Source organism: Notolabrus celidotus, chromosome 19 (genome assembly GCF_009762535.1).
Source record: "Notolabrus celidotus isolate fNotCel1 chromosome 19, fNotCel1.pri, whole genome shotgun sequence".
In the NCBI taxonomy this organism is placed as follows: Eukaryota; Metazoa; Chordata; class Actinopteri; order Labriformes; family Labridae; genus Notolabrus; species Notolabrus celidotus.
Window position 1 is genome coordinate 12,159,589 of NC_048290.1, and position 13,376 is coordinate 12,172,964.

At 40.6% G+C, this 13,376-nt stretch overlaps 1 protein-coding gene across 7 annotated transcripts in view; it reads left to right on the top strand.

Annotated features, from left to right (window-relative positions):
* The window catches only part of arhgap24 (Rho GTPase activating protein 24), a 92,180-nt gene extending 79,019 nt beyond the window's left edge, over positions 1-13,161 (top strand). For all 7 annotated transcript variants that reach the window (XM_034709997.1, XM_034709999.1, XM_034709998.1 and 4 more), the window contains 7 exons: positions 29-151; positions 7,727-7,934; positions 9,690-9,822; positions 10,343-10,416; positions 10,509-10,630; positions 10,744-11,899; positions 12,131-13,161. In XM_034709997.1, coding sequence (XP_034565888.1) covers positions 29-151; positions 7,727-7,934; positions 9,690-9,822; positions 10,343-10,416; positions 10,509-10,630; positions 10,744-11,899; positions 12,131-12,395 — 2,081 coding nt within the window. In that variant the 3' untranslated portion in view covers positions 12,396-13,161. The remainder of the gene's footprint in view (positions 1-28; positions 152-7,726; positions 7,935-9,689; positions 9,823-10,342; positions 10,417-10,508; positions 10,631-10,743; positions 11,900-12,130) is intronic.
* Positions 13,162-13,376: the final 215 nt, after the last annotated feature.

A 13,376-nucleotide genomic window follows, 5' to 3' on the forward strand; every position in this document is an offset into this window, starting at 1 on the left:
CTATTTTTGTGTCCCTTATTTTGATCAGGAGGAGACAGAGAGCGGATGACAGCCAACCATGAGACCTACCTGCTCATGGCCAGCACCCAGAATGACATGGAGGATTGGGTGAAGACAATCCGCAGGGTCATATGGGCTCCTTTTGGTGGAGGTTAGTAGACATGCAAACATTGTTTTTTCCAGCTGACTTCTGTTATTCTAAGTTTTTTTAAACAGTTTGATGTTCAACTGGATAACTTTTTCCTTTGCTTGACAGTTTGTAAGGTGCTAACCAGGGCTGGGTATTGTGAAGAACCTCACAGTTTGGTTCGATTTTGATTCTTTAGGCCTGTATTTGATGCAATATTTATTCTATAACATGCATATATGACAGAGATACCCAGATCATTCATTATAGTATGTATTACAGTCATATTTATTAAGTAATAGTTTGTCAATTATTTGCTTTGTGTAAAAAAAGTGGACCCACAAATGAATTTTATAGTTTAATTAATCTTTTAAAAACCTAGATAAAAAATGTAAGTAAAGTATGCTCTAAAGCAGGGGTTCCCAATGTGTGGGGGTTGCAAAAGACAAATGGGGGGTCGTGAGATGTCTTCCAGAATGTTTTTTTTGTTTTGATAATCTAAAAATAGTCAATTTTACCCATTAAAGTAAAACATATCGACAAAAATAGTAGCTAACCTTGAAATAAAACCTTGAAAATATAAAGTGTAATGAGTTTTCTGCCTTTCTTTTTGCCAGATGACTCCTAAGTTTAGGGTTAATGAACAGTTAATTATCAAAAGCATCAGTAGCTACAGGTTAATTCATAAAGGCACAGGAAACACAGCCACATGCTCATATAGGTAGGCTAATTTTCTGCAGACCAGCTAAATGAAGCCACATTAAATCACTTTGAAGGACAGTATGGGTCACAAGTTTTTGACAGCTATATTTTGGGCTGAAAAGTTTGGGAACCCCTGCTCTAAAGTACATAGTTACATAAGGGTCTGTCGCTTTGGAGGTCCAACCGTCGCACCTAAGTGCCACTGTGTCTCCTGACTTTAACGACCCAACAACCCAACGACTTTGCAACTGCCATGCCTCCATAGCTTTGGAACGGCAACTCCTGTCATGTGTTTTCATGTTGGCATGACATAGTGTTGTTCCATCTTCTTAAAGCTCTCATTCTCCATGACACTGTTGGACATATGTAGGTCCTTACAGATGAAAATCACCACAGACGATCTTCTGCCCACGCACAGATCTTGATTGCAGTTTGCATACAAACCAGTTGCGAAGCTGCATTTGTTTGTGATGTACGAGTTCAACGTTATCCACATGTTGCAGAACCTTGGAATGGTGTTGGATCAAATGGTTGCATAGGTTTTATGTATTGTTGCTGTATTTTAATAAGGCGTCACCAATCTTACATACTACATAACTTCTATTGATTACTTCTTTCCAGTCTTACATCTTAATCCAAAATGCATCAAAACATCAGCTTTTTTTTAAATTATATTTTTGGGGCTTTTAAACCTTTGTTTGGATAGGAGATGACAGTGGATAAAGCAGGAAACTGGGTGAGAGTGTGGGGAAATGACATGCGGGAAAAGGGCCGCAGGCTGGAATCAAACCCAGGCCAACCGCAATATTGGCACGCAACTTAACCATTAGGCTAAGCCCGTATCCCAAGCATTAGAATTTAATGTAGTAGGCTCCGACTTTATGCTACTACAGGCCACTGTGACTATTATCTTGACTAAACAACAGCCAAGAGGAGTCTCTGTTGTACATCCTGAGTCACAGTAAGGCGGCACCCACAGTGCTCCCACAGGAATGAGGCTTCATATTGATGAATAGATAAGGAGAGGAACGTTTTTATTAATTTAAGTGCATCAAATAAGCTGAAAGTTCCATTTAAAGTGCATGATGTTACAGTAGTCCTGGTAAAGTTGTGCCTCACCTTGTTGGGGTCATTGTGCTGATTACTGAGCCTCCTGCTGTGCCTCTGCTGCTTGTTGACTTTACTGGCAGACATTGGCCTACATTCTGTGTTAGCAGGGCAACAAGTGCAGCGTTTGTAACCGGACGGGCCGTTCAGGCAGCGCTCGGTGTCACAGTGAATGGATGAGGCTGAGCTGGCCCCTCTGTTTTCAGTGCATGGAGTTTGATGTCTATTGCAGCTGACTGCTCTTCAAAAGGACGAGCCATTTGTCAAAGATGCCACAAGAAAGGTGGCTCTATGCTGGAGCTGAGCTGGGCTCACTCTGTCCCTCACACACGGACAAACACACACACACACACACACACACATGTTCCAGGCTTTCACGATTTGCAGTAGCAGCAAAGAGGAACTGAGCCCTGATTGGCCCTGAAGTTTGTTTAAAAAAAAAACTTTCATTCAGAAAGTGACAGACGGACAGAGAGCTCCAAAAATCCATCCTCAGTGTTTGACCCACAGAAGGGCTCACAGCCTGGATGATTTGCCATCATGTTGTGCTGAACGCTCACTCTGATGATGAATTAATTACTGGGCAGCTTGAATGAACAGTTGGACAAGAAAGCGTCACAGTCAGACCTTTGAGAAATGTGCAGCTGTGGATTCTCCATCTGGATCTTTGGAGATTTATTTCATGGTAATCACACAATTCTTTGTTTGTTTTGAGAAGACTTTGCATCTGAATATGAAATTTGGCAACTGTTGTTGCTTGTGTATTTTGATAGAAAATTAGAACAACCTTTTAACTTAACTTTGAAACACTACAATTCCAGGTTCTAACATTTTATAATATCCACATATTTTCTTGTTAGTTAATGTTGGAGATTGTATTGGCTGGTTTGTTTCCGTCATATTTCTGTTCTTGTTGGGGTGCAGTGACATTGGGTGATAATTTCCACGTCACTTCAGCCCAACAGAGACACATTTTCTGTGGGCTCTGACATGTGCCATGTCTCTTTCAGTATGGCTTTCGACAACATTTGACACCTGACATTTTCAACTTAGTGTTGCAAATTTGCCAAAGGTACTTCCAAATGTAACATTTCCCTGCCTTCAGAGTTCAGATCAGAGCTCTCTGCACCAGACAGAGAAAAAAGAGAAGCTTAGAAGAGATTGATGGTTTGTCAGAGTCTGCCAGACAGGAGTTAAGTTGTTGTTTCAGGAATTTCAGACCTCATCGTCACTACCTGCTGTTAGTATTATATATCTAAGCTCCAGTAGTCTGGTAGTTAACCGTTCAAACTGATCTAAGAAGTCACATTTATCACTACAGTGTGTATTTGTTAAGTTAAACTGAGGTGAAGTTTTGAGACTGATATGCATGTAGTTATACATTTCCAAATCACAGATATCCTAGCTGGTGTAGTGAATTTGAGCTGGAATGATAATTAGATTTTTCTGGGTTGTGGCCAGACTTGGTGTAACTTTGACAATGTGAAGTTAGTTATAAATCTGCTTCCTGTCTGCAGACAGTGCTGAAAGGACTATAGAAATAGAGCTTAAACCTGCTCTGCTGTGTAGACTAGAATGCAACAGTGTTGAATGAACCTGCTGAGTTCTTGCAGAGTGAAGATTGCTCTCTTGTTTGTCTCTGAAGTCTTCTTGTTCTGGTACCAGTCGCTCCAGTTAAAGGAGGAAACATACATATATAGTAAACACAAACACACATGCCTCATAAGCCGGTCCACACACACTCACTTACATGTGACCCAGGAAAACATTCCTAGACTCATGACCAGAACGTCTGGAGGGATGACCTGGTTTTCACTTTCCCTCTTTGTTCTCTGATGATCTCTTCGATATGTGAGGACATTCATCATTTTACAGTCTGCTGGAGCTCGACTTAGCTGTGCTTCCCTCTGATACAGCTCAGATTTGGAAAATGGATACAAGGCTTCAAATATTTTCTGGGACTTTGTGAGTGTTTACTGATTTGTCTTATTTGAGTTGCCATGAGGATTGAAGTGGAAAAATCCCTGAGGCGGCTGACGCAAAGGAGAAAGAAAAGAGCACAAGACTTTGCTGTGAACGTCTGAGTGAGCAGACAATCAGAAATGATTGAGGCAAAGCATTTTCTGAGAGATGGAAATGAAGACAGTCTGACCTGCTGTCAAACTGATTCATCTCTTTGATGGCTGCTTTGTATTTTTTATTTTTTTGCCTTCTGTTATCACATCTAAAACAACAACTGGATTTTGGAAAATGCTTAAATGCAGGCACTTAAAATTCTGCACTTCTGGTGTGTTATCTTATCACAAATTCATCAATAGGCTTTTTTTCCGGAAGCTTACAAGTTGTGTTAGTTTCAAGAGCGGTGAGTATGAAAAGGAGCCATGATTTTCAGAAAGAATTTTTGTATTATCTTTCTCACTTATTTGTGTAGCCTTTTATGCGGAACAATATGTACAATATATTTTTGTTTGTTTGTTTGTGGTTTAACTTGGTATGTGCTTTTTTTGTATAAATGTGGATTTGTACTGTGGAGGCCGCTAAATAATAAATATACTAAATATGTGCAGCACTTGGGTACAAGAAAAATGTCCTCATAAAATTCACATCATAATTACATTTTACATATCATATCCTATTGTGTTGTGTTTTACAGCACCGTGTCGTATGGAATCATAACGTAACATATCATGTTGTATTTTATAGTATCGTATCATATCGTACCTTATCTAATCATATCGTACGTTTTCATCATACTATATCCTATCCCAGGGGTGTCCAAACTTTTTTCAAAGAGGGCCACATATGATGTTGTCAGAGTACCTCAGGGCCAGTGGCTCCTACTGAGACTTAGGAATCCCAAAAGTTGTATATGAAATATTTATTTAATAACAATCATTTTAACTTTTGTCTCAATAAATCAGTAACTAGGTAGTCCTCAGTTCTCCACAAGCCATGTACACATGAGCAAACGTTATCTTCTTCTGGAGGAAAATGTTTCTCATTAGGGTCCGGCAATGTGGGAAAAGATCTAGATTTCATCACACTTCTTTTTTATGTGGTTTTTAAGACCTTTCTGACAAGCAGACAACATTTTAAGAACAAAATAATTATTTTCCTGAGTTCTGAACATTTTTGATGCACCAAATTTGGCCTTTTCTGCACAATTTCATAATTTGATCTTGTCTTGTGTCCTCTTTTGTGTCTTCTGAAGTTTTAGTGTTCATCAAGAACATTTTCACATCATGATAAAAACATTAATTTGAAAACTTGTCAACTTTAAGAGTTCTTGTGTTTCTTCTTTATTGCCGCCTTGCAGAATTCCCAGAGCTTTGGCTTTAGACAGGTAGTCCATATGAAGCTTTTTGAGACGTTTCTGGATTGACTTTAGTTTTGTTTGTAGAAAGAAACTGTGATTAATTTCTTTGCTATAAATAACACAATTTAAGATGGAAACTTGGGGCCATAAATAAATGGACCTGGGGCCGCAATTGGCCCCCGGGCCGTACTTTGGACACCCCTGTCCTATCCTATTGTATGGTACTGAAACATATCGTACTGTATCATACTGTATTCTCTTGTAAAATATCGTACTATATCATATCATATCGTACTATATCGTGTTGTATCTTATTAAGTCATACTATATTGAATCATATCGTACTTTATTGTACCGTATCATATCATATCGTACTCTAACGTACTATATCGCATCGTATCATATCGGACTGTATCGTATCATATTGTCCTGTAACAAATTGTGTTGTATCATTCGGTAACATGTCCTACTATATCATATCGTACTGTCTGTATCATATCATATCATCCTATATTATATTGTATCGTATCATATCATATCGTACTAGGGATGTACATTTTAAGTATTTTCCGTGATCGATTTTTGGAAATGTTAACGATCAATTATCAAATAATCAATTAAAAAAAAAAAAAGTTATTCTTATGTTAAGAACAAGGCCAAATACGTTTTTTCCACCAAAATTATATTTTCCACAGCAACAAAATGCAAATAACTGACGGTATTGAATACGGGTAGCCTACATGTTTGACACTGATTATCAACGATCAGGCTCATAAAAACATTCTCCACGGACATAATCTTATAAAGTGAACGCTCATAACACAGACAAAAAGTTCCTCAGACTCACAGTGTACAGTTTTCTATCTACTCGTTCTTATTGAGAAAAATAAATATGTGTATTTGATCAGTTGTCAGCCGGGAGTGCAACCGGGTCATAATCATTCCAGCTGCAGAAATGCCCAGACGGCTCTGATGTTGCTGCTATTCAAACATAGCGTAGTAGCAATTCCCACCAGTCTGTTGGCTTTGTATCTAAAGGTAGGGAAATGTCCTGTTTAAAGTTATCAACCTTTGTGTCGTTGTTGGCAGCAGTTGCGTATTGATCCTCTTTAAAAAGCGGACACCTGATGCACAGCCGGCAGCTGAGCGTCTCCACTGTGCGCAACACCTTTAACAGCTGATTCACATGGAAACATGCTTTAAACTTAAAACACCTCCCTGATAGATGAATGTAATATGAGACCACATGATGTTTGTTCCACGTGACGGAAAATTGAAAACAAAAATGCGTGTTTCGAGTCATTTCTTAACAATAAATTAATTGATAATCGATTACCTGTGTGCACCCCTATATCGTACTGTAGCGTACAATATCCTATATTTTTTGGCTTTTTGCCTTTATTTGATAGGACAGTTGAAGAGAGACAGGAAATGTGGGGAGTAGAGAGTGGGGGAAGACATGCAGGAAATGGTCGACTGGTCGAGAGTCAAACTGGTGACCTCTGCGACGTGGACTATAGCCTCTGTATGTGGGGTGCTTAGACCGCTAGGCCACCAGTGCCCCCATCCGTATTGTATTTACTGACAGTAGTATTCTGAATAAGTCTTATACACCAACCCACCTATTCAAAAATACAGATCACAAAAACACTAGTTATGTTTTAGTTATTTCCCAATGTGTTATTTGCTGTCCAAAACCACAAGTATACCTCTTAGCTCGCCTCGATTTAGGCACTGTGCTGTCCTTCAGTGCACCTCATGTATTCATGTGTGAGTAGCCTCGGTCTGTATCTGGAGACTGGAAAAGTGTGCAGGAAGGCTTTCTTAATCCCCTCTTGTTGCATCCACATGAAATGGCTACAAATGGAAATTGGTCTTGTGTTTTCTTTCCCCTACGGCTGCTGCTTGGGACAAAAGGCGAGAGGTGCTCAGCAGGAAGTTATAGCTTTAAGCTTTGCGGGTGTACATGTTTTTTGTTTGAACTGTTTAGCCAGCCTTATCAGAAAGTTATTCTTCTAATCGATTTAACAGATCTCTTTGATGTGCCTTAAGCTGCGGATGCAAGGCTGAAGAGTTTTTCTAATTTGTTTGATAATGCTCTTTCACTCTTAAGGGTACATTTTGACAGTGCAGGATATTAAACAGTGTGAATATTTCAAATGATGAAACATAATTATTGTCATTTTATGATAATACCCTGAATAATACAGCTGTAAAAATGAAGCTAGTGACATATTTGTGGTAAAATGCAGAATTCAATCATTGCACTTATTGAACCCTGTGCTTAACAAACAGCTCTCCTATTATAAAACACTTCTGTAAACATGGTTTTAAAATACAAGATTAGTTATTACAAAAAGTTTAAATAAGAATAATGTGAAATGAAAATGGAGTCAAAACAGAATCCACCTATTTTTAATTCATTTTGCATTCCCATCATTAAACCTTTTTTCATTATTTTGATTTTTTTTCAGGCATCTTTGGTCAGAAGTTGGAGGAAACCGTTCGGTATGAGCGCAGGTTTGGGAACAAGCTGGCCCCTATGCTGGTGGAGCAGTGTGTGGATTTCATTCGGCAGAGGGGCCTCAGAGAGGAGGGACTATTCAGGCTGCCCGGACAGGCCAACCTGGTCAAAGAGCTGCAGGATGCCTTCGACTGTGGAGAGAAACCCTCTTTTGATTGGTAAGGAAACCTTCATAAGCTTGAATTTCCTGTGTGCATTATAATGTGTAAAGTTAATACATTCAGACTCTTGAGCATTGGTGTACTTTGGCAAACAAGAATGAGGTTTGGATTCATGTTGTTTGGAGATTTCTGGATGCTGTTAATGAACCAAGTAGTGTTCACCATTAGAGTTTGGTTTGTTAGCAGAGAAATACTCCTTTTCAAGAGCAAAGGAGTCAGAAAACATGGGCTGAAACCCTTTGGCATCAGATGAAAGAGACATTTTCAACATTTTCAACTGTCATAAGAATGAAGACAATTCCTCATCTTGTAAAAGAGTAAGTCATGTTCATTCTGTTTTTAGGAGAGGACTCCTGTAGATAATCTGTTAGTAAAAAATTGAGACATTTCTCAAACCTTCTCCTTATATACATCCAAATGTTCAGACTAAAAAGCTTTCACAGATTTGTTGCCCAGAGGCACAAATTTCAAATGCTAAACATCCACACTTTCAATGACAATGAAACTGACTAGAACCGCTCATTTTCTCCACAAACTGGCATCTAAAGTGAGGTTTCAGTTATACTGTGTGGTGTGTAGGTGGCTGTACTGCTAGACTAAGAGCTGTTTTTTAATGTGACAACCTTCATCTATAATTCAGGATGACAGACAAATGGATGAGTGATAGAATAAACCACCTCCACATCTCTTCTCGTCTGCTTGTCCTCCCTCTCTCGCTCCGCCTACCACTCCTGCCACCACCTAGTCTAATAACTATAGATAAAATCAGAACAGGACTGTCAGGATCCAGGCTATACATCAACATCTTACCGCTTCCTAGAAAAAGGAGGACACTAACTCACAGTCAGAAGTGACATCAGTATGTCATCTGCATAGGGACACATCGCTGCCCTCCTATTTCAACTTTAATGCAACCTACTTCTCCTTTGCATGTACCCCTCAAGTTATTTCCTCCCTCATTTGCTGTTGTAAGACCCTGCGTACACGTGTTGCTCTCTTGTTTTTGTTGTTGCTTGTCTGCCCTTCTGTTGCTTTTGTCCTTTTTCCTCACATAAAGTTCTTGAGTTACCTCAAATAATTTTTCCGAAACACTTTTTTTCTGTCAGTTCTATGAAGGCAAAAGTTCTACATTTGTAGAAATTATTTATTTTCTTTTAGCTGAGACTTCAATGAGAAGATTGATGCAACTCTCGTCATATTTATTCAACACCACATCTAGCTACAGGTTAGCCTAGCTTAGCACACTGAAAGACTTGAGACAGATTGAAGCTGGGGGATCCTGGCAAGAAGCCAGTATGACAGTGAATTGTCTGCACCATCCTCTGTCTGGTGTTAAATTACCAAACAAAAATGTATTCATGTGTGAACTTTTTTCTAGAAAGTCTGATAGGTTGAACTTGTTACATATAACTTGGATAAATTACACATATGGTATGAGGGCTGGACCCTCATTTTCCTTTTTAAAACAAGTGGCATCAATCCTTTTTTCTAATACAATATCAAACTGTTATTTGAAAATTTTCACAAGATGATGTGGATCCAATATGTTTCATCTGATTCCATCCCAACAGTCCTTGCTCTGCAGGATCAGCCTCCATGCTGTGCACCCAAAATCAACGACTTCTCAACCTCTGTGTGTGTGTGTGTGTGTGTGTGTGTGTGTGTGTGTGTGTGTGTGTGTGTGTGTGTGTGTGTGTGTGTGTGTGTGTGTGTGTGTGTGTGTGTGTGTGTGTGTGTTTGTTTCCTCCACAGTAACACAGACGTGCACACAGTCGCCTCTCTCCTGAAGCTGTATCTCAGAGAGCTGCCCGAGCCCGTCATCCCCTTCCACAAGTATGATGACTTTCTGGCCTGTGCCAAACTTCTCAGCAAGGATGATGAAATGGTAAGAAAGAGTACTTGATTAGTTTTTTTTTGTACCTGTATCCAGCATTAACTGGGCCTTTCAAATACTTGTAACCTCTACATAAGGTTTTTAAAGTTAAAATACCAACAGAAGTCAGCACTGAAAAAGCTGTCATACAAATCACCTGGAGTCCTGCTCAGTGTCATTTAGCTGCTCGGTCGAGTATAGTCTACTCTGCTATGTCTTATATAATGACTTTGTTGTACCTGACCTGAGTTCTGACATCTACACAGGACTCTTTCTCATTGAAGGTGTTCTTCTCAGCAGTGTACATATATTTTGACTCCTCATAATGTCCAAAATGTGTCTGAACTATGAGTCTTTCAGATTATGCCCTTGTTCGGCTGGTTTGGCTCAAAGCGCTCTTTTTTCCAACTGTTTTTCACTTGTTTGTTTTTTCTTTACTGTCTTCTTTGGAGCCAATGATTGAACTTTACTTTTAATGTGTAAAAACATACAGAGTGTTGGTTGATTGAGCTTACATTGCCATCGTCTGCAGGGTATAAAGGAGTTGAGAAGGCTTGTTGAATGTCTACCTCCAGTGAACTACAATCTTCTCAAGTACATCTGCAGGTACTAACTGATTGTTCAAGTGGATGTTAGTTTTAAAGGTGACTTTTAAATGGATTGTGAAAAACTGTTTTTTTTTTTTTACCTGTTTTCAGATTTCTAGATGAAGTCCAGTCATATTCAGGAGTGAACAAAATGAGCGTCCAAAACTTGGCCACAGTGTTTGGACCGAATATTCTGCGGCCGAAGGTGGAGGATCCAGTAGCGATAATGGAAGGTTTGTGATCCTCGTAATCACGCGTTTCTGTCTTCTGTTTTGTTTTTATGTTCATCCCATTTGAATAACTATTTTCGAAGTACATATTATGATGTGTGTTTTTATGTTACCAGGTACTGTTCTGGTCCAGCAGCTCATGGCCGTTCTGATTGGCCGGCACGATGTTTTATTCCCCCACAATGAAGACAGCCCCACAGCTCTGGAGCTCGTCAACAACAACATTGAACCACAACGACGACAAACCAACACAACTACCTCCACCATCACTTCAGTGTCTCAGAATGCTGAAAATAACAACACCCAGACGGTCCGGCAGTGTGTGTGGGAAGCGCCCGAGTCTCCCTCGCATCGCCAACATGTAGACAACAGTGGGTCCCCACGATCGGCAAGCCCTCGAAATGGGGTTATTGGACGTTTTGATATGGCCCGCAGCCCGCCGCTGACAGTTAAAAAGAACCCAGCTTTCAGTAAAGGGAGCGGGATCGTTACAAACGGCTCCTTTAGCTCCTCCCCCTCTTTAGATCCTAATCAAGAGAAGAGCCCAACTTTGACAGGAGGTGGGAGTTTACCAATGCGGCGTAATGGGGCGCTTAAAGGCTCTGGGACTAAAATGGGTACTAGTGGTGTGACAAGTGGAAGCAGTACTGGAGGAAATGGGACTGGAGCTGTCAGACTGGGCCTTTCTGGCACTGAAATCCAAAGCCGCAATGGTCTTTGGGTCCAAAATGGCTGCGTCACATTACGGGACAGCAACAAAACACATATGGATCAAACATCCAATCAGAACCGTCTGTCCACATACGACAACGTCCAGTTAAACCACCAAAACCAGCAGCAGCAAAATCACGTCACCAACACGTGTCTGAACAGCAGCTGTGAGGACAAACAGAGCGTGGACAGCGCCACCTGGTCCACTTCCTCCTGTGAAATCTCCCTCCCTGACAACTCCACCTCCTGTCGCTCATCAACCACCACCTGCCCAGAGCAGGACTTCTTCGGGGGTCACTTTGAAGACCTGGACGGAGCAGGGCAGGATAATGAGCCTGGGGGGCAGTCTGGTGGAGGAGATGCGGAGGGAAGGAACAGCACTAGGGAGGGAAGTGGAGACGGAGCAGGGCGGAGCAGCCGGGGCACCAGCAGTAGTGAAAACAGTGACGGTCCCACCGTTGGTAATGGACCTGGCAGCCACAGCGCTCTGCACAGTTTAGTGGCTAGTCTGAAACAGGAGATGCAAAAACAGAAGGCTGAGTACGAGGCCAGAATAAAGAGGTAGGGTCCCACCTGTGAACATTTATTTAATGGGGACATTAAATTGAATACTGAAAATAAATACAGGCTCTTAACACACACTTATGGAAAATACACTGGAATTTTAATTGGCAAGCAATGACTTTTCAATTTAACATAACTAAAGCTGCAGTATGTAAGTCTAAGTTTTTTGAAAATGTCATGTCATGTAGTAATCAGTCCTTTCTGACCCTTTGTGTACCTCCTCCACAGTTTGGAGCAGCGTAACCTGGACCTGGAGACTGAAATGGTGAACCTCCACGAGGAGCTGGACCAGGAGAGAAAGAAGTACACGATGGCTGAGATCAAGCTTCGCAATGCCGAGCGCGCCAAGGATGACGCTGAGCGGAGAAACCAGATGCTGCAGAAAGAGATGGAACAGTTTTTCTCCACATTCAGTGATCTCACTGCAACCGGCAACACCACTGTAACCGACCCCCGGCGACCAGAACGTAACAACCCCATCTGGATACAATGAGGAGGCGGGGCATGTAGGCTGACAAACCAATGAAGACTAGGAATGGTTTTTATTGTATATGATGTGGAGGTTACCAGGGCTCCAAACAGGATTTGGCTGCTGGATGCAGAGGGGGGAGTAAGGAAGGTTAAAGGCATGTTTTAATTTAAGATGTAGGAGGTGTAGGGCTAATGAACGCCACCTGTATAAATTTAGACATCACCTGGAGTGATGCAACACTGACGTTATCTGTAAATACGGCGTTATTTAAACAAAATGTCACTCAAAGACACTTGTTGACAAAGCTGTAGGACTCAGTCCTCAGACTGAGAGGGGGAGAAAAGCATAATATGGTATGTGATGATACACAGAAACCCTATTGTTGAACTGTAGATCCTGGAGCTATAAAGGAAGGAAGAACTGAGGTTGATCAGCAAAAGAAACAACAAATATGTTCATAAAGATACAAAAGGACACTACAGAAACTCCTCCCTTCATCCACTTTTAATATCCAACCAGAAACATCTTGTTGCTCCATGTTCTTCTGTGTCTGCTCTTGTACATAGAGGGAAAACAACACACAGTGTCATATGTATGTAAAAAGGAATGAAAATAATACTTCAATGTGTATCTGATATTTAAGCAAAGTTATCAATGTGTGATGTTTTATATAAGACTTTTCCTTGCACTTACATGTTTGTTGACTCTCAGCAAGGTGGTACTGAATGTCCTGTAGCTCAATGTGTGTACCATTTCAGTTGGACAATATACTGTATATGTGCCTGTGCTTCTGTGTTGTTTCTTTGACCCCTATGACCAAAAAAAGAGCCTGTACTGTAAATATTTTATAGATAAACGTAGACACTACTTAGTTAGTCGGCACTGTGGTTTTTACACATTCAGATGGTTATGGCACGGATTAAAGTGATGCTGATTGTGGAATGAGTTCCAGCTTGTGAAGATGAATTTTGAGACTTGCACGATGGGTAATTGGTATAAATT